At 39.6% G+C, this 22164-nt stretch overlaps 1 protein-coding gene across 2 annotated transcripts in view; it reads left to right on the forward strand.

The window, feature by feature from the left end:
- RGL1 (ral guanine nucleotide dissociation stimulator like 1) overlaps nt 1-22164 on the forward strand; it is a 286792-nt gene that overhangs the window by 184504 nt on the left and 80124 nt on the right. For both annotated transcript variants that reach the window (XM_049868101.1, XM_049868102.1), the window contains exon 4: nt 5175-5383. In XM_049868101.1, the coding sequence (XP_049724058.1) occupies nt 5175-5383 (209 nt within the window). The remainder of the gene's footprint in view (nt 1-5174; nt 5384-22164) is intronic.

A 22164-nucleotide genomic window follows, 5' to 3' on the forward strand; every position in this document is an offset into this window, starting at 1 on the left:
TTAATTTTTTTTTTCTAAGGATGAGTAGGTCCCAAATACTACATGGGACATACTTATATCAAAAAATTATTCCTTTGTTTGTCTGACATTCAAATTTAACTGAGTGTCCTGTATTTTCTCAGGCAACCCTAGCCTGGCAAAAAAGTAAGTTCACCTGAAGTGGAAGTTCACACAAAGTAGAAACTCACTCTGAGCTTGACATCACGTGCCCTAGGCTTTGCATAGATATTGGTTTACATCCCTGAATGTCTAGCATGCAAATAGATCGCTATACCCAGATGCACAGGCCTCACCATAACGTCCTGCTGTGTGCCACTACATATGTGGCTTTTACTTAGAGAATGGATTTTTCTTTGTGTGGCAAGGAAATTTAATCTATACATTTGGGTAATGTGGAATAATAAAAAAGCAGAGCTTATTTGTGGGTAATTTCACAGGCTATCCTCTACGATGGTGGTTTGTTGTGGTCAATGGTGGTGGAGATGGTTGTAGACCATTTGAAGAGGGAGTACAAAATAGACCCTTGATGTCGGGGATGAATACAGGTATAACTAGTTGTACCCTCTTAAAGTCTATAAAACCTTGCGTTACAGGAGTGAGATTTTTCTTAGGGAGTTAAGACTGGAGTAGCACTCATTCTTTGCGGCTGTGGCCAGGATGCCTGATAACTGATGTATTGAAGGCAGAGGGTGGCTTTGAGAAGGACTCCATACTGTCTGCAGTCTAATGAGGTTGTTTTTAGCAAGTTTCCTGTTAAAGTATCAGATGGCTGAGGTATTATTTTGTTTGAAAGAAAAAAAGATTTTTTTTTTTTTAATTAGAAACACCCACATTTTTAACAGTTTATGTTTTAGGTGAAAGAATGTAGTTCTCCATGACTGGAAACAGAATTGAAATAAAGCATACGTATTTCGTCTCTCACATTCTCTTTCTTCTCTCCCCCTCACGCCAAAATTGGTAATTACGGAATTTCCACAGCTAGGATACTTGGGCAGAGTTTTAGATATTTATGCCATAGGAATCAGACATACTCTCTTAGGAGAAGCTGAATTCTAATGGCAGAAAGATTGGCCCAAAAAAACCATCATGAAACATTTTTGTGGCCTCAGTATCATGATCCTGTCAGTAAAGCGATGGTCTCTGATTAAATCCAGATTGAGCTGTTTCCTGTTAGTGCGCTAACCCACAGGGCGAGCTCAGCCCTCCATGTCTTGCTCTCAAAATCTATGTTATTAAACACTTGTCTGCCAAGAATCCTCCCTGCCCTTTTATATTTCAATTGAAAGTCGATGAGATATTACAAACAAAAATAGGTCATAAGGTCTCTTAAAAGGATTATGTAGCTAATGAATACTTTGCTGCAAAAATGAAACTTTAAAATTTTAGCTTCTCCAGGCTGGCCATAGGCATAGTCTCTCATATGTACAATTTCATTTCAAAATAATTCCAGCAATAAGCAGCCAATTTTAAGTTTAATGTTTCATAAAAATGTCTTCTATTTCAATATTGGGTAATAATTCATCTTACAAAAAACCTTGTCTTCCCCTTGCCATAAAGAAATCTAAAGCCCATTGCCATCGAGTCGATTCTGACTCACAGTGACCCTACGGGACAGAGTAGAACCCATAGGGTTTCCAAGCAGTGGTTGGTGGATTTGAACTGCTGACCTTTTGGTTAGCAGTTGAGCTCAACCACTGTACCACCAGGGTTCCTCCTCTTGCCATAAAAAAAAAAAAAATTTTTTTTTTCCTTGCCATAGCAAGTAGATATTAGGATGCTTACACATCTTCTGAAAATAAAAAGAAGTGCTGACGCCTTGTTAATGATTAATTTTCGAGAGAATGATGTGAGGCGCCAGAGCAATCCTGGCTCTTCGTTTTATGATAATTGTCATTGAGGCTCACTCATTGCATTTGCAGAATGATTTTTTTAAATCTAATTTTTTCAGAGTAGTTTACCAGCCGTCTGTTAGCTCAAATATGGTTCTTCCTAATGTACAGATGCAAATACTGAGGAACAAAACATGTTGAAGTGACTTATGGGCATCAGGCACGCAAATTGAGATTTTGTTTCCGAGTAAGAGGAGGAATGGAAGGCAGCGACAGGATTAATGAGTAACATAATTCCACTCCCAAGGGAAAACCTTGGCTTCCTGCCAATTCTGCTTTCTGGCAGGAAAAGGGACCCGCTTCATCATGTCCTTTGACAGGTATTTTTCTCTGTGTTTGAAGTTTTGGTCACATCAATGTTCAGAGAAAAATTAGTTCTTTTTAATAGTCATCACTTTCAATAAGGAAAGATTCAAAGTGGAGTTTGCAGAAAGTATAAGTAAAATGAGGATCATCAAACTACAAAATTATTTGATAAGGGAACCCTGACATTATTACAAGGTAAGGAAGTTTGATTTAGAGTTAGAGCTTGAATACCCCAACAGATTGAGAAGCTATTCCTTTTGTTGGTATTGTTAATATTTGACTCTGAAGTATATTTTTTCAACTACTGCTTTTTAATATTATCCAGGTTCTTAATTACTTTGGCCAGGTTTTGGAAGCAACAAGGTAAAAAACACAGAGCACCCCTAAAATTTGATATTGAGAAAGAGATTAAAGGAATATATAATATTCGAAGATTAAAAATTAACATATTTTCTAATCTTTTGATTTTTCTTTTAAGGGACAAATATGAATTAAGTTTTAGATGCATCCCAGTGATGTATTAAGCCAGCATTTTCCAAAATGTGTGCATTCTAAAGTTCTGCAAGATCTTCTGAGAATAAAGGGAAATCCGTATGGAAATGTCGTGTACGATATCCCCATCTTAGAGTTTCATAACACTTCATTATGAAGGGTTAACATTCGCACACTAAACCAAAAAAACCCAAACCGAGTGCCGTCGAGTCAATTCCGACTCATAGTGACCCTATACGACAGCGTAGAACTGCCCCACAGAGTTTCCAAGGAGCGCCTGGCGGATTCGAACTGCCGACCCTTTGGTTAGCAGCTGTAGCACTTAACCACTATGCCACCAGGGTTTCCTAGCATACTAAAGATGTAAGAAATTCTATGGTAAAGAAATATCTTTGACTTTGTTGAACCCTATAGTTCCCAAAGGAAACCCTGGTGGCGTGGTGGTTAAGAGCTGTGGCTGCTAATCTAAAGGTTGGCAGTTTGAATCCACCAGGCACTCCTCGGAAATCCTATGGCACAGTTCTGCCCTGTCCTGTAGGGTCACTATGAGTGAGAATTGACTCAATGACAATTTTTTTTTTTTTTTGCTAGTTTCCCAACTTGATCGCACAAGCTTCTTTTTTTTTTGGAACTGTTGTTTTGCAGCATACACTTAAGGGCGAGCTGTACCAACTAATTAAAAATGTAATTAGAATTTGAAACCATTTATCCTTTTCATTTACTGTTTCTGGTTAAAGGTAATTGAAGCTTCTGGGAGACAGATGGGTACTATTAGGCCGCTCTTAAAATTAGTATAAAGTGATAAAGAACAGTTATCAGGCCATGTTTTGAGTCAAAAGACCTAAGAAACCTAAAGAAACATTTGGTATGTTGCCTGAACTAGGTCACTCTCCTTAATAAACTAAAAGTATCTTTCAAAAATTAAATAAAGAGATAAAGCCACCTACTATATAATATTAATATCTTTTAGCAGTTAGCATTACAGCATGAAGCTATTCTAACCCCGTTTCTAAAAGCAGTTGCTGCTACTTTGTTCTTACACAATCTTACCTGTTAATTTCCTCCCAGTGTTGAACTACTGGCGGGCCAGGTGAAGAAAAAGCAAATATGCTACTTAATAAGCATGGTGTCGTCATTTAGAGATTCAGTTGTCTCTTCTTTGTCCCTCTTCTTTAATGTTCACATGCCTGATTATTTACATTTAGGAAAATCTGATAGAAAACAATTCAGACTTACAGTGCAGACAAACTGCCTGGTGATTGTTTGCATCACTTAGAATAATTATTTGCTTTAGAAAGAGATTCATTACAGGACTGCTCTCAATATGGCAGCTCCCCTAGTGCCTAAGAAGGACTACTTCAGTTTGAAAATTCCATATCTATATAATTTGTTAGGAGCAGATTTACCGCAGGATGTAAGGTATACCTGTATTTTCTTTAAATTTTATTATCCATACTCAAGTTTTAAGCTTTGCAGATTTTATCACCAATCAATTCTTCTATATTATGGTGTATATCTATCAACATACAATTATCCTATGGAGCAGCTGGTGGGTTTGAATGGCTGACCTCCCGGTTAACAGTCGAGTGCTTCAACCACTGCGCCACCAGGGCCCCTTCAACAATGTGTATTTATGTTTCCATTCTCATGCGATAGCTACTTTTCACAAGTAAATCTTTTCTTATTGCACGTTTCTATAAGGTGGGGGTCGTGCATCCCTCCCATACCCCGTTACCCCCCAGAGATTAGTCCTGCTTGGTACAGCCACTTCTCAGTCAACTCTGTGGATTGTGATGATACTGAGTCAGAATGTACACTGCCTTCCGCGGACTGAAGGATGTCAGAGCATGGTTCTGAATACCTTAAGATGCATGGAAACCAACCAGTGGTGCACTTGTAAATGTTTAACAAAAGACTCACGGGGGAGGGGGGAGGATCCTAATTTTTAGTGCTTGCCAATTTCTATGGAGAAAATACTCCCACCATGGCTGATTGCAAGCTATTAACATGATGTCATCTGGCTCACACAGTTTCTAAAAATTTATCAATCAGCTCTCCCAAGCTGGTATGAGTCAGCTCCAGCACATCCCTTTAGGAGCTGTCTTTAAGAATGAATTTGAAAACTTACCAAGGAACAATAGAAAGGGAATGATTGATAACATTTGCTGAAGGCAATCCTGGGATCATAGAAAATAACTTTGATAAAGTATGCCAACAACCTAGTTATTGATAGAGGAGTAAGTAGAATGTAATCACTGTGGAATCATACGTCTGCTTCTAGAAAGCGAGGGAACGTGCACGCACACTCTGGTTACCATCGCCACCACTGCGCTCACAGGAGAGAGCATTGCCTTACATCACCTCCAGAGAAATTAAATACGAGCCAACAGTACAGGCTGTGGTCTCTGGTTCTCAGATATTTCAGTGTTTTCAGTTTTACTTGAGGAATTCATTTTTCCTGATTGTAATCCTTGATTTATTGTACAGGTTGAAGGGGACCAGTTGCCTCCAGGACATACAGTCAGTCAGTATGAGACCTGTAAGATCAGGACCATAAAAGCTGGCACCTTGGAGAAGCTTGTGGAGAACCTGCTGACAGCGTTTGGGGACAATGACTTTACTTATATCAGCATCTTCCTGTCAACATACAGAGGTTTTGCCTCCACTAAAGAAGTGCTGGAGCTGCTGCTGGACAGGTAAGCGTGTGAGGACGTTTGAGAGTTGATAGAAATGTAAGGCTGTTTGCAGTGAAGACATGAGGTTCTGAATCACCTGTGCTTGGTATACTGAGAGATATGCGTGAGGATGGATTAACTGGAAGGAATGAAGTCTGAAACAAATGACATGGAGATTATTCAGGCGGCACTTATGTTCTATTTCTGGGAAAAAATGAAATCTCATAAAAATCTATAAAACCATCAAGAATAAAAAAAAAACCATCAAGAATAGATAACCATAAATCTAGACTCAATTGTTTATGGATTTTCTATCCTAAATTTTTCTGTATATTTTTGTAATTCTATGTAATTCTATTAAATAACCAGTTGACTAGGATTCTTATAGGGTTGTTGTGAGGATTAAATGTGATAATATGTATGAAGTTGGAGCCCAGCATTAGGCCTATAGGAAGTAGCTAATGAATGGTGGCTCCAATAATGATGATGATAATAATAATATGTGTTAACAGTCACTGTGTGTTGGCTGATTTATGGATACGTGTGTAGTCATGATCCTTGATCCATGTTGTGAAGTCACATGCTACGTATAGTAGAACAGTGTACATTGTAATTCGCACATTGATAATCTTTATATTTCCTCCCTTATTTTTGTTTTATTTATAATTAAACTTGGTCTTTAAAAAAAAAAAAAAACTGTTGTTGAATTGACTTGATGTTGGGAGGAAGAAAACCGTCAGCCAAACAATTGTTTTAGAATCATGAGAATCCTCATCCAAATCCTTATATTCTGGGGTTTCCTGCGTAAGGAAGGAAATGAGATAGGGTATTTTTGTTGGTGGTCATTTTGGTTGTTGAATATCGATTTTTGTTAACAAGATTGTTTGTTTTAAAAGTAATGAACACTCATGTTAAAAATTCTTACATTATATAGTAGGGTATAAAGAGAAATGTTAACGTCTTCTCATATTGCTACTTTTTTTTCCCCCAGATAACATTTATTAGATTTTAAAAAATACATAGAAATTAAAAAGAAGAAAAGTAAATAGATCATAATCTAACTAGGCAGAAACAACGTGTTAACATTTTATAAATAGAAGTAATCCATGTATATAGTGAAAAGTTCAAACAATTTAGAAAGTTACAAAATTAAAAAGTAAAAGTCTCCTTTTCTCTAAGCTCCCCAGTCCCATTTCTCCTAGGTGATCACCCTAAACCATTCCTTTTGTATCTTCCCAGGATTCTCTGTGTGTATATAAGCGTGTATAGACATATGTATTATACAAATAGAATCATAGTACACAATCTCTTTTGCTACTTTTTTTCCTTATCCATATATCTTGAATAATTTTCCTCATTAAATGAATAACATGTAACGTGCTTAAAGCTAGTGGCTAGCATATTGAAAGCATTCAAGAAATGTAAGTTATTATTTTAGTATCAGTACATATAAACTAAAAACAAACAAACCCGTTGACACCGAGCCAGTTCCGACCCATAGTGACCCCATAGGACAGAAGAGAACTGCCCCACAGGATTTCCAAGGAACGGCTGGTAGATTCAAACTGCCGACCTTTTGGTTAGTAGCCAAGCTCTTAACCACTGTGCCACCAGGGCTTGGATTTACCATTTTCTTTCTAATGGCTTTATAGTGTTTATTGAATAGGTTACTCTATGGAAGGATATTTAAACTGTCTCTAGTTTTTTTTTTTTTTTAATCTATTTTTTAAATTTTATAAACAATGCTGCAAGGAGCATCTTTGAACATATGTCTTTTGAGAACGTGTTTGAGAAATCTATAGGATAATATCATAGAAGAGTGATTGATGGGTCAAAAGATAAAGCCTTTAAAAATTTAAAAGACGTTTCCAAGTTGCCCTCCAGAGGGTTGCACCGGCTGTACTCCTGCCCACAGAGAATGAGAGGGCCTGTTGTTTCATTTCCTCACGCCCTTGTCAACTGTAGGTATTTTCATCTCTACTGATCGTACCATTGAAAAATGACAGCTCATTGTTTTTGCGTTTATGTTTCCTAAATTTATGAGTGAGACTTAGCACCATTTAAGATACTTATCAGCCATTTGTGTTCGATGTACTGTCTTTTCCTATCCTTTGCCCATTTTCCTTTTGAACTAACATTCATCTAATTATAAGTTTTTGTATATTAAGGAAATCAGTGTTTTGCTTATCACATTTTAGAAATATTTTTTCTATGCATATGGAGTGAAATTATTTGGATCATTGGTTGTTCATCAGTTCATATTTGGGAATACTCACCAAATGTTTGTTCTTTATCACACATTGGTCTAGTTATGATACCCTGGGCTGCAACATAGATAGGAAGTTTGGTAGTTTCTTATGTGGCAATACTTGAAAGAATATTAAGCCTGGAGTATGAACCGGTGGGGTTAGTGAGTCATTGCTTTCATAGTTCTTTTGCTTGCATATCTCAAAATCTACAAAGAGAGTCTGAAGAATTACATATATTGTCTCTTTTTTATTTTTCATACTTATGAAAAGGATGTAGAATGTTAACTGTTGGCAGGCAGTTTGAGGTCAGAACATCAAAAATTCCTCCAAGTTTATTTTGGAATTGGTAACCTCTTCTCCTCATGGGGCAAGTCCATTGATAACAAGCCACAGATGTCCCCTCAGTAAAGGAGCGTGCACAAATTCCAGCTGCTCGTTATAGATAGTGGACAGACACACGGAAACTAGAGTGTTTAGTCTGTGACTCACCTGCATCCAGCTTTTATTGGCTGTTTTCTTTTTTTTAATTCTCCAATCATAATGGGTAGACATTTTTGGATTTTTAAAATACTAACTGGATGGCAATTATTCAAAAACAGCATCGACATTAATTCGAACCACAGTTTTAAAGGTGTAACTAAATGAAGAGTTAAGATTTATTTTGTACCATCCAAGCCTTGAATTTAACCTCATAGTCAGATCCTTTGTTTGCTTCTGAAATGAGTGGAATCAACAGTAGTGAATGCCTACGGAGTGCCCAGCGCTCCGGGAGACACCATGTGGATGCAACGCAGAGAAATCTGACTTGGCTCTGGCTCTCAAGGTACTTTAGAGGTAGATTTACTGTGAAGTTGATGGTACTTAAGTTCCCTGGCCTCTCACTTGCGTAGGCTCCTTCCAGTACCCTTTACATAATTTTACATTCATTATTTTGTATTTTTTTTTCCTTAGAGAAGACTCCTTAAGTTATATGGACTGGCCCCACAAAACTTGGGCCCACCCCTGAATACTTAATATTTTACTCAAAAGATAAGGCTTAAAACCACAAAACAAGTAGACAACAGTTTATGACAGTGTAAAATAAAGCTTTAACGTGTTTTACGGATGAGACGGGGTAAAGAAGTTCATCGCGATAAATTCTGTTTATTTTGTTTTCTCTACAGAAATTTGGATTTGTCCATATATGTATAAGTCTCAACCTGAATATTGCTTCCTCACTCCATTTTTTACTGACAGTTTAGCTCTTGTGGTCAGAGTTTAATCTATGCATGAAGTTAACCAAAATGTATATCCTGTGACATACTGGGTTCTTAAGTTGGTTTTGGGGGCTTTTAATGCCTGTAATTAGGAGGTAAGCAATTAAGTTGCACAAACTTACCTTTTTTGAAAATGAGCATTTGAAATATTTTCCTTTCAGTAAAATTGTGGTAGACTTTTTCGTGGGTCTCATGTAAATTTTTCATTGTTATTTCTTTTTGTTTCTTAATAATAGATGGCTTATCTTCTATGATGTCCTTGGGTTTTTTATCTTCTATGAAGTTAACACTGAGAAATTATAGAGGATGTGCTAAACCTAACCAGTCAAGAACGAATTGAAGGCAGATGCGCAGTTTTTATTTCCCACTAGAGAAAAGCTTATTTGAAGTCAAGCTCTGATTTTCCTCAAGACTTCCAATCCTGTGGCTGTTCTCATCTGGAACTGTTTTGTTTTCTCTGATTCCTTTTTTAAATCTTTTCATAGTTTCTTTGTTCTGCTAATATGAGCATTCATGATTGACCAGAACAGTGGTTTGAAGTCTTATATGGCTAATTCCCTGTGTCTGCTTTATCTCTTATTTGGGATGATCAGCAATTCACAAGGAATCCTGTTTCTAGGCTTTTCACCATGGCCCAGAGTTAATTCTAGGCCTCACTGGTTTCCTTTGAACCTAAGAGAAAGTTCTTGAGTTGTGGGTTAGTTGTTTGTGTTGGGGGCCTTGATATTTTATTTTCTCGAACTTCAAACATACATTCCACCAAAAGACCTATTCTTTCCACTGCCTCATTTTAAAAAAGTGAGACACCACTGAAAATGCCCAGCAGGGAGAAACATACCTGAGGTAAGGATCCTCAAATGTTTACATAAATATCTAGATTTTTCTTCAGATACCTGTCACATTAGCTACTTTTGACCCACATCTCTGGTATTAGAAATAAGCAGAAAGTTGAGGACAAGCAGAATATGAGTGAGCCAGAACTTCAGAAACCTTTGCCAAGCCACTAATGGCACTCAAGTCATAGTTTGCAAACCACTAGGTAATAGTCTGAATGACCCCGTTCGTTTCAAGCGAATTTTTCCAGTGGAGGACTTTTGGGGATGAGGAGGGTTGACACCACATCTAAGCACTATCCTTTAAGGCCATAATCTGACTTGAATTTACTTGCTTACTAATTTGGTGTATCTTTGAATTTATTTCTTCTTCCCACATTTGTTTGCCCTATGTTTTCACATACCTTATCTCATTTACTTCACTTATTATTGGTCCCATGTTTACAGATGAGAAAGTTGAGGCTCAAGAACATTCAGTTATTAAATGGCTCCTTTCCAAGCATACCATATCACCTCCCGTGATTTGTTAATGATATTTTTCAAGGAAAGGATGATTTGGGAAGCCCCCTCATCATCTCTTTTTCTGTTGCCTCAATTGATGTCCCTTGGAAACTGCATTGCTTGAGGAGTGCTTGCTTCACATAATCGTGGGTGATTCACTTGGCCATCAATGTTCTTATTCATTTATTCAAACAGTATTTATCAGGTTGTTATACCATATACATAATTTACCATGCACCATATACATAATTTAATAGGTACCATGTACTGTGCAGGTGCTGTGTATATAATGGTAGACAAGATGTCATGGCTTCTGTCCTCTTTGTGACACGAATCTAGTGGGAGATACTAACATTCAACAGATCAGCACATAAATAAGTGTATATAATTAAAATTGATATTGTGAGATAAGAGCTAGGTTCTATAACAGAGACAATAAGAGGGATTTTTTGGGGGGTTATACCCAGACAAAACTGGATGTTGACCAGTGATCTCAGTTAAATAGATCATGGGCAATCAAGGTCACTGTTGTGTCTGTGCATCTGGAATATTTCTGTGTATTTAATGTGCTCAGGTTGAATCCCAAAGAGAGGTCTTCTTGGGGGTTGAGGATATGACAAATGAGAAAGTGTGGGTGGATTTATGCAAATACATCACACTATGGGGATGTTGCTGTTGTTGTTACATGTTGTCAAGTCAATTCCAAGTGATAGTGACTGTCACGGATTGAATTATATCCCCCAAAAATATGTGTATCAACTTGAGTAGGCCATGATGCCCAGTATTGTGTGATTGTCCACCATTTTGTTATCTGATGTGATTTTCCTATGTGTTGTAAACCCTGCCTCTATAATGTTAATGAGGGGGGATAGGTGGCAGTTATGTTAATGAGGCAGGACTCAATCTACAAGATTGGATTATGTTTTGAGCCATTTTCTTTTGGGATATAGAAGAGAGAAGCCAGCAGAGAGACGGGGAACCTCAAACCATCAAGAAAGCAGCGCCAGGAGCAGAGTGTGTGCTTTGGACCTGGGGTTCCTACATGGAGAACCTCTGAGTCCAGGGAAAGATTGATGACAAGGACCTTCCTCCAGAGCTCACAGAGAAAGCCTTCCCTTGGAGCTGACACCCTGAATTTGGGCTTCTAGCCTACTAGACTATGAGAGAATAAACTTACGTTTGTTAAAGCTATCCACTTGCAGTATTTCTGTTATAGAAGCAGTGGATAGCTAAGACAGTGACCATATACGATAGAGTAGAACTGCCCAATAGGGTTTCCTAAGCTGTAACCTTTATGGAGCAGAGTGCCAGATCTTTTCTCCCACACAGCGACTGGCGGGTTGGAACCGCTGATGTTTTAGTTAGCAGCAGAGTGCTTAACCATTGTTCTGCTAGGGCTATTAAATCCATGCCTTATGACACGTGGAGTAGCCACACTTTTATATGCAGTGGGAAAGGAGCTGCTCCTTGCGTGTGAAGCCAGTTCCTCTACAGCGTATTGATGAGTTGATCAAATGTGAAGCTTGAAAAATTTTTATTTCTGTCTACTGGCTTTGTCAGGTTGTTGTTGTTGTTAGGTGCCGTCAAGTTGATTCCCATTCATAGTGACCCCATTTACAACAGGACAGAGCACTGCCTGGTCCTGCACCATTCTCACAGTCGTTGCTGTGTTTGAGCCCATTGTTGCAGCCACCCACTGTGTTAGTCCATCTCATTGAGGGTCTTCCTCTTTTTCGCTGACCCTCTACCAACCATGATGTCCTTCTCCAGGGACTGGTCCCTCCTGATAACATGTCCAAAGTATGCAAAATGAAGTCTCGCCATCCTTGCTTCTAAGGAGCATTCTGGCTGTATTTCTTCCAAGACAGATTTGTTTGTTCATCTGGCAGTCCATGGTATATCCAGTATTCTTTACCAATTACCATAATTCAAATGCATTACTTCCTCTTTGGTCCCCTTATCCATGGTCTAGGTTTTGCATGCATATGAGACAATTGAAAATACTATGGTTTGGGTCAGGCATACCTTAGTCCTCAAAGTGAATCTTTGCTTTTTAACATTTAAAAGAGGTCTTTTGCAGCAGATTTGCCCAATGCAATATGTCATTTGATTTCTTGACTGTTGCTTCCATGGACACTGACTGTGGGTCCAAGTAAAATGAATTTCTTGACAACTTCCTTATTTCCCTGTTTATCATGATACTGGTTATTGGTCCAGTTGTGAGGATTTTTGTTTTCTTTATGTTGAGGTATAATCCATATTGAAGGCTATAGTCTTTGATCTTAAGCAGTAAGTGCTTCAAATCCTCTTCACTTTCAGCAAGCAGGGTTGTGTCATCTGCATATCACAGGTTGTTACTGAGTCTTCTTCCAACCCTGATGCCAAGTGCTTCTTCATATAGTCCAGTTTCTAGATTATTTTCTTAGCATACAGATTATTAGGTGTGGTTAAAGGATAAACTCTGATGCACACCTTTCTTGATTTTAAACCGTTCGAAATACTGCTTCTTGGTCTATGTGCAAGTTCCTCATGAGTGCAGTTAAGTGTTTGGGAATCCCTGTTCCACCACTCTTCTGTCAGTTTGTTGTACTGTGGTAGCTTTCGTGTTGTGATGCTGGAAGCTATGCCACCGGTATTTCAAATACCAGCACGGTCGCCCAGGGTGGACAGGTTTCAGTGGAGCTTCCAGACAAAGACAGATTAGGAAGAAGCGCTTGGTGATCTACTTCTCAAAAAAAAAAAAAAAAAAAATTGGCCAGTAAAACCTTATGAATAGCAGCGGAACATTGACTTTATCAAAAGTGCCATGTATGTTTCCTTTTCCTTTCAAAATTTAAGGATACTTTATTGGAAAAGCAGTTTTTTTTTTTTTTTTTTGTCTTTCTTTTAGCTGTGAAATTTATATGTGAGGCATATAGTGTCATAGTTAAGAGCATGGGCTTTGGAGTGAAAAACCTTGAACTTGATTCTGGTTTTATACCCCTTTCTCGCTCTATAATAACGGGTAAGTTAATTTATGTTACTGGCATCAGTTTCCTCATCTACAAATTGAGAATAAAAAAAGCACCTAATTTATAGGGTTATTATGAGGTATGAAACAAGTTGATGTCAAGTTGATTCCCACTCATGGTGACCCAATGTGTGTTCTGTAGGGTTCTCAGTGGCTGACTTTTTGGAAGAGCCTTTCTTCAAAGGCTCTTCTGGGTAGATTCAAACCTCCAACCTTTCAGTTAGGAGCCAAGTGCGTTGACCGTGTGCACCTAGGCACTTCATCATGAAGTATAAAGAAAAAAACGAAAAACTCCATTCCCATCAAGTTGAGTCCAACTCATATTGAACCCGTGTATTATGGATTGAATTGTGTCCCCCCAAAATATCTGTCGACTTGGCTAGTCCGTGATTTCCAGTATCCTGTGATTGTCCATCATTCTGGTATCTGAGGTGATTTACCTACGTGTTGTAAATTCTGTCTCTGTGATGTTAATGAGGTAGGATTAGGGGCAGTTATGTTAATGAGGTCTATGAGATTAGGTCCTATCTTAAACCAGTCTCTTTTGAGGTATAAAAGAGAGAAGCAAGCAGAGAGACATGGGGACCTCATACCACTAAGAAAAAAGAGCCAGGAGAATAGTGTATCCTTTGGGCCTGGGGCCGCTGTGCTGAGAAGCTCCTCAATTGAAGAACCAGAGCCAACACAGAGAGAAAGCCTCCCCCTGGAGCTGACACCCTGAATTTGAACTTCTAGCCTCTTAGACTGGGAGAGAATAAATTTCCCTTTGTTAAAGGCATCCGCTTGTGGTATTTCTGTTACAGCAGCACTAGATACCTAAGATACCATGTATTGGTTTCTTGGCAGTAATCTTTATGGAAGCAGATTGCCAAGCCTTCCTTCCATTGTGCCACTTACTGGGTTTGAACCGTCAACCTTTAGGTTAACAGCCAGTTGTAAACCGCTTGTACCACCCAGGGACCTATTTATTTATTGTCTTCAAGTCGATTTTTTACGAGGTATAAAACCCTAAAACCAAACACATTGCTACTGAGTCGATTCTGACTCATAGCAACCCAGTAGGACAGAGTAGAATTGCCCCATAGGGTTTTCAAAGCTGTAATCTTCCTTCTGCGGAGCGGCTGATGGATTCGAACCACTGACCTTTCTGTTAGCAGCTGAGCACTTAACTGTTTGCTCCACCAGGGCTGCTTTATGAGGTATAAAACCAAAACCAAACCAAACTCATTGCTGTTGAGTTGATTCCGACTCATAGTGACCCTGTGGGACAGAGTAGAACTGCCCCATAGGATTTCCAAGGAGCGCTTGGTGGATTTGAACTGCTGACCTTTTGTAGCTCTTAACCACTATACCACCAGGGTTTCCTTATGAGGTATAGTGACTGGTGAATGTTAAGTGCTTAAGAGATTACCATTGCCTTGTTTTCTTTTTTCATACCACTTATCACTATTTGCAGTGACCCTTCTTACTTATCTTGCTTATTTCCTGACTGTCTCCCCTCTCAGGGACTACATTTGTCCTGTTTACTACTATAGCCTCTGAGGAGAGTGGTGCCTGGGCAGTTAAGTGCTTAGGAACTATTTGTCTCACAAATCAATAATGGTTATTTTTATTCATGCCTATCAGGAACGAGTGGTTGCCTTGGGAGGAGGCAGGACAGTGAACATCATCCAGCCTCTTCCTGTGTCCAGTGAGATATACAGATGTGTCTGTAGACTCATAGCATCACTGTCAAGGCACTGAGGGCTGACTGTGCTTTTTTTTTTTTTTAATAATTTTTATTGTGCTTTAAGTGAAAGTTTACAAATCAAGTCAGTCTCTCACATATAAACTTATATACACCTTACTACATACTCCCACTTACTCTCCACCTAATCAGTCAGCCCGCTCCCTCCTTCCAGTCTCTCATTTCGTGACTGTTTTTGCCAGTTTCTAACCCTCTCTACCCTCCCATTTCCCCTCCAGACAGGAGATGACAACACAGTCTCAAGTATCCACCTGATACAAGTAGCTCACTCCTCATCAGCATCTCTCTCCAACCCATTGTCCAGTCCAATCCATGTCTGATGAGTTGGCTTCGGGAATGGTTCCTGTCCTGGGCCAACAGAAGGTTTGGGGACCGTGACCGCCGGGATTCGTCTAGTCTTAGTCAGACCATTAAGTCTGGTCTTTGTATGAGAATTTGGGGTCTGCATCCCACTGTTCTCCTGCTCCCTCTGGGGTTCTCTGTTGTGCTCCCTTTCAGGGCAGTCATTGGTTGTGGCCGGGCACGATCTAGTTCTTCTGGTCTCAGGATGATGTAGTCTCTAGTTCATGTGGCCCTTTCTGTCTCTTGGGCTCATAATTACCTTGTGACCTTGGTGTTCTTCATTCTCCTTTGATCCAGGTGGGTTGAGACTCATTGATGCATCTTAGATGGCTGCTTGTTAGCGTTTAAGACCCCAGACACCACACTTCAAAGTGGGTTGCAGAATGTTTTCTTAACAGAATTTATTTTTGCCAATTGACTTAGATGTCCCCTGAAGCTTTAGTCCCCAAACCCCCGCCCTTGCTCCGCTGACCTTCGAAGCATTCAGGTTATTCAGGAAACTTCTTTGCTTTTGGTCCAGTCCAGTTGAGCTGACCTTCCCTGTACTGTATTGAGTGTTGTATTTCCCTTCACCTAAAGTAGTTCTTCTCTACTATCTAATCAGTAAATAACCTTCTCCCACCCTCCCTCTCTCCCTCCCTTCCCCTTCTTATAACCACAAATGAATGTGCTCTTCTCTGACTGTGCATTTTTAATAAAACCTTTTTTGTCCTCAGGACTGTGAGGTGGTAGTAGTAAACATCCTACAAAAAGCTCAGAACACAAATCCTTTCAGCTCTCAAACGCTTCCTTGGCATCCGAAGCTGGGTAAGCATTTTTGAGATGCTCATGCTCACAATATGTCCCAAATTACTTTTTGTTAAACCTCACTTAAAAATAATGAAGTTTTTAATTTTGTGCTGGAATTAGACAAGGCACTTGCCAAATATGCCTAGATTTGTGCTGACATGGAGGGCTTGTGAGGTTCCCTTACTTCCTTTCCTTTTAGTAGGAGGCGAGGTTTCTAATATCTTCTCTTCTGCTCTTCCACATCCAAGGAAAGGGGTTTATTAGCAGAGAGCCCTGTAGGAGCAGACATTGGCAGAGCATCTACTGGGAGGCCTCACAGCCTCTCACACTGGGGCCATGAGTCAACTCCTGGTGCTGGCTCCTATTGCACTAACACTTAAACGTTATTATGAAACTCAAAGGAGCCCTGCTGGCCCGGCTCTGCAGAAGAAAGACCTGGCAAGCTGTTCCTGTAAAGATTACAGCCTGGGAAGCCCTGTGGGACAATCCTACTCTGTCATATGGGGTCACTATGAATCGGAATCGACTCAACGGCACCTAACAACAGTAACTATTGCCTTCATAACATGATTTTTTCCTATACTTTCTTCTTTTAAGAGTTATTTATTTATGTTTAACTTCTATCACGTACAAAAGAAAGTTTTTCAAGACAATGCCATGCCGTTCTTTTCATTAACTTTAGTAACTACCCCCCGTCCCGCCAGCTCCCCACGGGACCAAAGGGGAACAGTGGAGTGGTTCACCCATTGAGTCTCTTGTCCCACCGTGCATGAATAAGTTGAGATTTTTTTGGTGGGTTGCTCATCCCATTTAATTTAATGGGAAAGCTTTTAGGAAATCCTAACATTGCTTTGTTTCCTTTCCAGCTTAAAATACAGATGTGCTAGATCTCCTGACTAGGTGGCCTTCTTAGCAAATGAAAGCTGTTTCTTAAGATATTTGTTGGAGCAAATGGGTTGAAATAGATTTTCCGTACATGTAGATATTGGTGATTTCCTAGGCAAGAAAACCTTTGGGCGGTACGTACGTTATGGGTTAAAAAAAAAAAGGGGAGAATGCTGAAAAATTAATGGGACCCTGTTCTTATGTTCTGCGAATATTAGGAAGAGGAAACTATTGGCTGGTAGAAGAGAAAAGAGGAGTAAACCAGGGCTACGAGATTCTTTGAGTATTTAAATTCTTCTAACATAGAAAGGAACGTTGAAAATGTTTGTAAGGCACATCCTTCATAAAAGGCTCCGTGCTCTTTCTGGTTCATGCTTTATTAGGTAGAGAGAAACAGTTTAGCTCAGAAAACAATCAAAGACATAAAATTCATAATAATTTGCAACTGTGGTAGGCAGAGTAATTAGAATGGGGATGTTCATGTCCTAATTCCTGGGACCTCCCTGAATATGTTAGGTTTCATCAAAAAGAGAATTAAGGTTGCCAGTCAACTGACCTGAAGAAAAAATGACTATTCTGAATCATTGAGATGGCCCCAGTGTGATCACAAGAGTCCTCAAAAGTCAAAGAGGGAAGCACAAGAAAGAGCCAGAAAAAGAAATGTGACAACAGAAACAGAGAGAAAGAGGCCATGTTGCTGTCATTGTAGGTGGAAGGGGCCCATGAGCCCCCTCTAGAAGCTGGAAAAGGCAAAGAACAAATTTCCTCTTTGAGCCTCCAGAAGGGACCCCAACGCTGTTGACACTTTGATTTTAGCCCAGTGAGACATGTGCTGGATTGTAGATCTGCAGATCTGTAGTAAAATGATAAATTTGTGTTGTTTGAAGCCACTAAGTTTATGGTAATTTGTTACAGCAGCAGTAGAAAACTAATACAACATCAGTAAAACTTTTGGTCTATTAAAGAAGTTAAGGGCAATGTAATAAGATACAGAGAATTCTTGTTGGGGAGATTGACTCTACACGTCTCACTCATGGCTCAAGGATGCTGAAGGTCAGGTGTTCACCTCACCTTTGTTCTGCTGAGGACATCATGCCCTGTTCAGCCGTGGCCCACACACGCAACTCTGGGAAACATGCAGAAACAAGGACAGAATCCAGCCTCAACATGACAAGCATTGTTACTTTTTTCTGGCTGCAACTATGTCATTGCTTTGGGTTAACAAGAAAAGTTTAATCTGTTACTGTTTTAGAATTACATCCAACTGTAATCACAGGAGAGAAAATGGAAATAAATTCTCTTCCCTGATGGGTTGGTAAATCTTTATTTTTGCAGAGTGGATCCAGCTCTCATCCAGCAGCACTGTGGGAATTCTGGATGGGAATAGTTGGTGACTGAGGAGTGCAGTGATGGCTGTGTTAAAACAGATACCAAAGGGAGGCTGCCCAAAGGATCTGCCTCAGAGCATAACCAGGCTTGCTTTCTTTTCTTGAAATGGGATTTATAAGACCTCAGAGATAAAAATGTTTCCATGAAGTAGGTCTTTTTAAAAATTTCACTTAGAAAAAGGAGGCAGGGCATGCAGTCATCCTTCTTTTCTGGAGAAGAATACAGGATTTCCCAGCAGGTTTTAAAAGAAGGATGTGCTTATGGTGTCTGGAAACGACAAAACAAAACTGACAAGGGACTGAAAGGCAATATGAATATATTCAGAATAGTTACTAGAAAGTTTTAAATTCAGCTTTGCTAATCAAAAGCAATGATTTTAACCACATTCCAGCAACTGGTAGAAGGGATTGATCGCCAGCTCTTTTAAGAATCTGCTAACAACTATGGACCCTCCCTAGGAAAAAGCAGATCACAACATTGTGCGTGCAATTTGGGGGATTCCAAGACTTGTCATAAATTTATCCTGGGATCCTGAATTATGACTCCCCAGGCGGAGGATCCCTGGAGTGGATGATGGGGGGAACGGAGACAGTCACTGTGAGTCAGAGGAGGGCACTGCTCCTAGCTTATGATTGTGGACAAATGTCTTAAGCAGAGATCTAAGAAGTAAAATCAGTAATTTCATTGAATTAAACAAAATTTAATGTTTTATTAAAAAGTTGTATCTCTGAGTCTTTGAAAGGAAAAAGTGCTGGCTGGTTTTTAGTTTATGTGTTTCTTGTAACTATTCTCTTATTTGATATTTATTTAATTATTTTTTACTTTTTAGTGTGTGTGTGTGAACTTAGCCCTTTGAAAATGACATCAAGCCACTATCCCTGGGAAACACAATTCTTTTTTTTTTTTTCCTAATTTTTATTGTGCTTTAAGTGAAAGTTTACAAATCAAGTCAGTCTCTCATACAAAAATTTTTGTACACCTCGCTATATACTCCTAGTTGCTCCCTGCCTAATGAGACCACACACTTGTTCTCTCCACCCTCTGTTTCCGTGTCCATTCAGCCAGCTTCTGTCCCCCTCTGCCCTCTTGTCTCCCCTCCAGACAGGAGCTGCCCACATAGTCTCATGTGTCTACTTGATCCAAGAAACTCACTCCTCACCAGTATCATTTTCTATCCTATAATCCAGTCCAATCCCTGTCTGAAGAGTTGGCTTTGGGAATGGTTCCTGTCTTGGGCCAGCAGAAGTCTGGGGACCATGACCTCCGGGGTCCTTCTAGTCTCAGTCAGACCATTAAGTCTAGTCTTTTTAAGATAGTTTGAGATCTGCATCCCACTGCTCTCCTGCTCCCTCAGGTTCTCTGTTATGTTCCCTGTCAGGGCAGTCATCAGCTGTAGCTGGGCACCATTTAGTTCTTCTGGTTTTGGGTGATGTAGTCTCTGGTTTATGCGGCCCTTTCTGTCTCTCGGGCTTATAATTACCTTGTGTCTTTGGTGTTCTTGATTGTCCTTTGCCCAACTGATGCATCTTAGATGGCTGCTTGCTAGCATTTAAGACTCCAGATGCCACTCTCCAAAGTGGGATGCATAATGTTTTCGTAGTAGATTTTATTATGCCAGTTGACTAAGCTGACGCCTGAAACCATGGTCTCCAAACCGCCACCCCTGCTATGCTGGCCTTTGAAGCATTCAGTTTATTCAGGACGCTTCTTTGCTTTTGGTTTAGTCCAGTTGTGCTGACCTCTTCCATATTGTGTGTTGTCTTTCCCTTCACCTAAAATAGTTCTTCTGTTATCTAATTAGTGGATGCCCCTCGCCGTCCCTCCCTCCCCACTCTCGTAACCATCAAAGAATATTTTCTTCTGTGTTTAAACTATTTCTTGAGTTCTTATAATAGTGGTCTCATACAATATTTGTCCTTTTGCAACTGACTAATTTCACTCAGCACAGTGCCTTCCAGATTCCTCCATGTTACAAAATGTTTCGTAGATTCATCATTGTTCTTTATCGATGAATAGTATTCCATTGTGTGAATATACCATAATTTATTTATCCGTTCATCTGTTGATGGGCACCTTGGTTGCTTCCATCTTTTTGCTATTGTAAACATTGCTGCAGTGAACGTGGGTGTGCATATATCTGTTTGTGTAAAGGCTCTTACTTCTCTAGGATATATTCCAAGGAGTGGGATTGCTGGATCGTATGCTAGTTCTATTTCTGGCTTTTTAAGGAAGCGCCAAATCGATTTCCAAAGTGGTTGTAACATTTTACATTCCTACCAGCAGTGTGTAAGTGTTCCAGTCTCTCCACAACTTCTCCATCGGCTCTCCAACATTTATTATTGTGTGTTTTGGATTAATGCCAGCCTTGCAGTGAGATGGAATCTCATTGTAGTTTTGATCTGCATTTCTCTAATGGCTAATGATCGTGAACATTTCCTCATATATCTGTTAGCTACCTGAATGTCTTCTTTAGTGAAGTGCCTGTTCATATCCTTTGCCAATTTTTTAATTGGGTTAGTTGTCTTTTTGCAGTTGAGTTTTTGCGGTATCATGTAGATTTTAGAGACCAGACGCTGATCGGAAATGTCGTAGCTACAAACTTTTTCCCAGTCTGCAGGTGGTCTTTTTACCCTTTCGGTGAAGTCTTTGGATGAGCATAGGTGTTTGATCTTTAGGAGCTCCCAGTTATCTAGTTTCTCTTCTGGCACTTGTGCATTGTTAGTGATGTTTTGTATACTGTTTATGCCATGTATTAGGGCTCCTAGCATTGTCTCTATTTTTCCTTCCATGATCTTTATTGTTTTAGATTTTATATGTAGGCCTTTGATCCATTTTGAGTTAGTTTTTGTGCATGGTGTGAGGTATGGCTCTTGTTTCATTGTTTTGCAGATGGATATCCAGTTATGCCAGCCCCATTTGTTAAAAAGACTGTTTTTTCCCCATTTAACTGACTTTTGGCCTTTGTCAAATATCCGCTTCTCATATGTGGATGGATTTATGTCTGGATTCTCAGTCCTGTTCCATTGGTCTGTGTATCCGTTGTTGTACCAGTACCAGGTTGTTTGGACTACTGTGGCAGTATGATAGGTTCTAAAATCAGGTAGTGTGAGGCCTTCTGCTTTGTTCTTCTTTTTCAGTAATGCTTTACTTATCCAGGGCCTCTTCCCTTTCCATATGAAGTTGGTGATTTGTTTCTCCATCTTATTAAAAAATGTCGCTGGAATTTGGATCGGAATTGCATTGTATCTATAGATCGCCGAGAAACACAACTCTTTTGTCTTTGGTCTCTACTAAAGCTGCCACAAGCACCAATTTAGATCGGTTAATGCTATATTAAATTTTTGTGAGTATAAAGGAGAAAAATAGTCCTGAAAATGACAGAAAGCTGTGACGCTAAACTCACACTTGTTGTATCATTTTACATAACATATTTCATAAGATTTCAACTGATGGCAGCCCTAAGTCTTACAGGGTAGAATTGCTTTGTAGGGTTTTTTCAAGGCTGTGACCTTTCAGAAGCAGATTGCCAGGCCTGTTTTCTGAGGTGCTTCTGGGTGAGTTCAAACCATCAACCTATCAGTTAGTAGTTGAGTGTTAACTGTGTGCACCACCCAGGACTTCAGGCTTCTTGAAGGGCTCTGTAAAGCAGCTCTTCGTGATTGAGGACAACTGAGCACAGACGCCTGAGCTGATTTGTTAATAATGTATTCATTAATGCAATAATACAAACCTGAACCAAACTCGAGAAAAATCTGTAACGGTAACAGATTCTGTGGTGTCAGGACACTGTGTGCTCCCCAA

The sequence above is a fragment of the Elephas maximus genome, chromosome 24 (assembly GCF_024166365.1).
Source record: "Elephas maximus indicus isolate mEleMax1 chromosome 24, mEleMax1 primary haplotype, whole genome shotgun sequence".
Taxonomy (NCBI): domain Eukaryota; kingdom Metazoa; phylum Chordata; class Mammalia; order Proboscidea; family Elephantidae; genus Elephas; species Elephas maximus.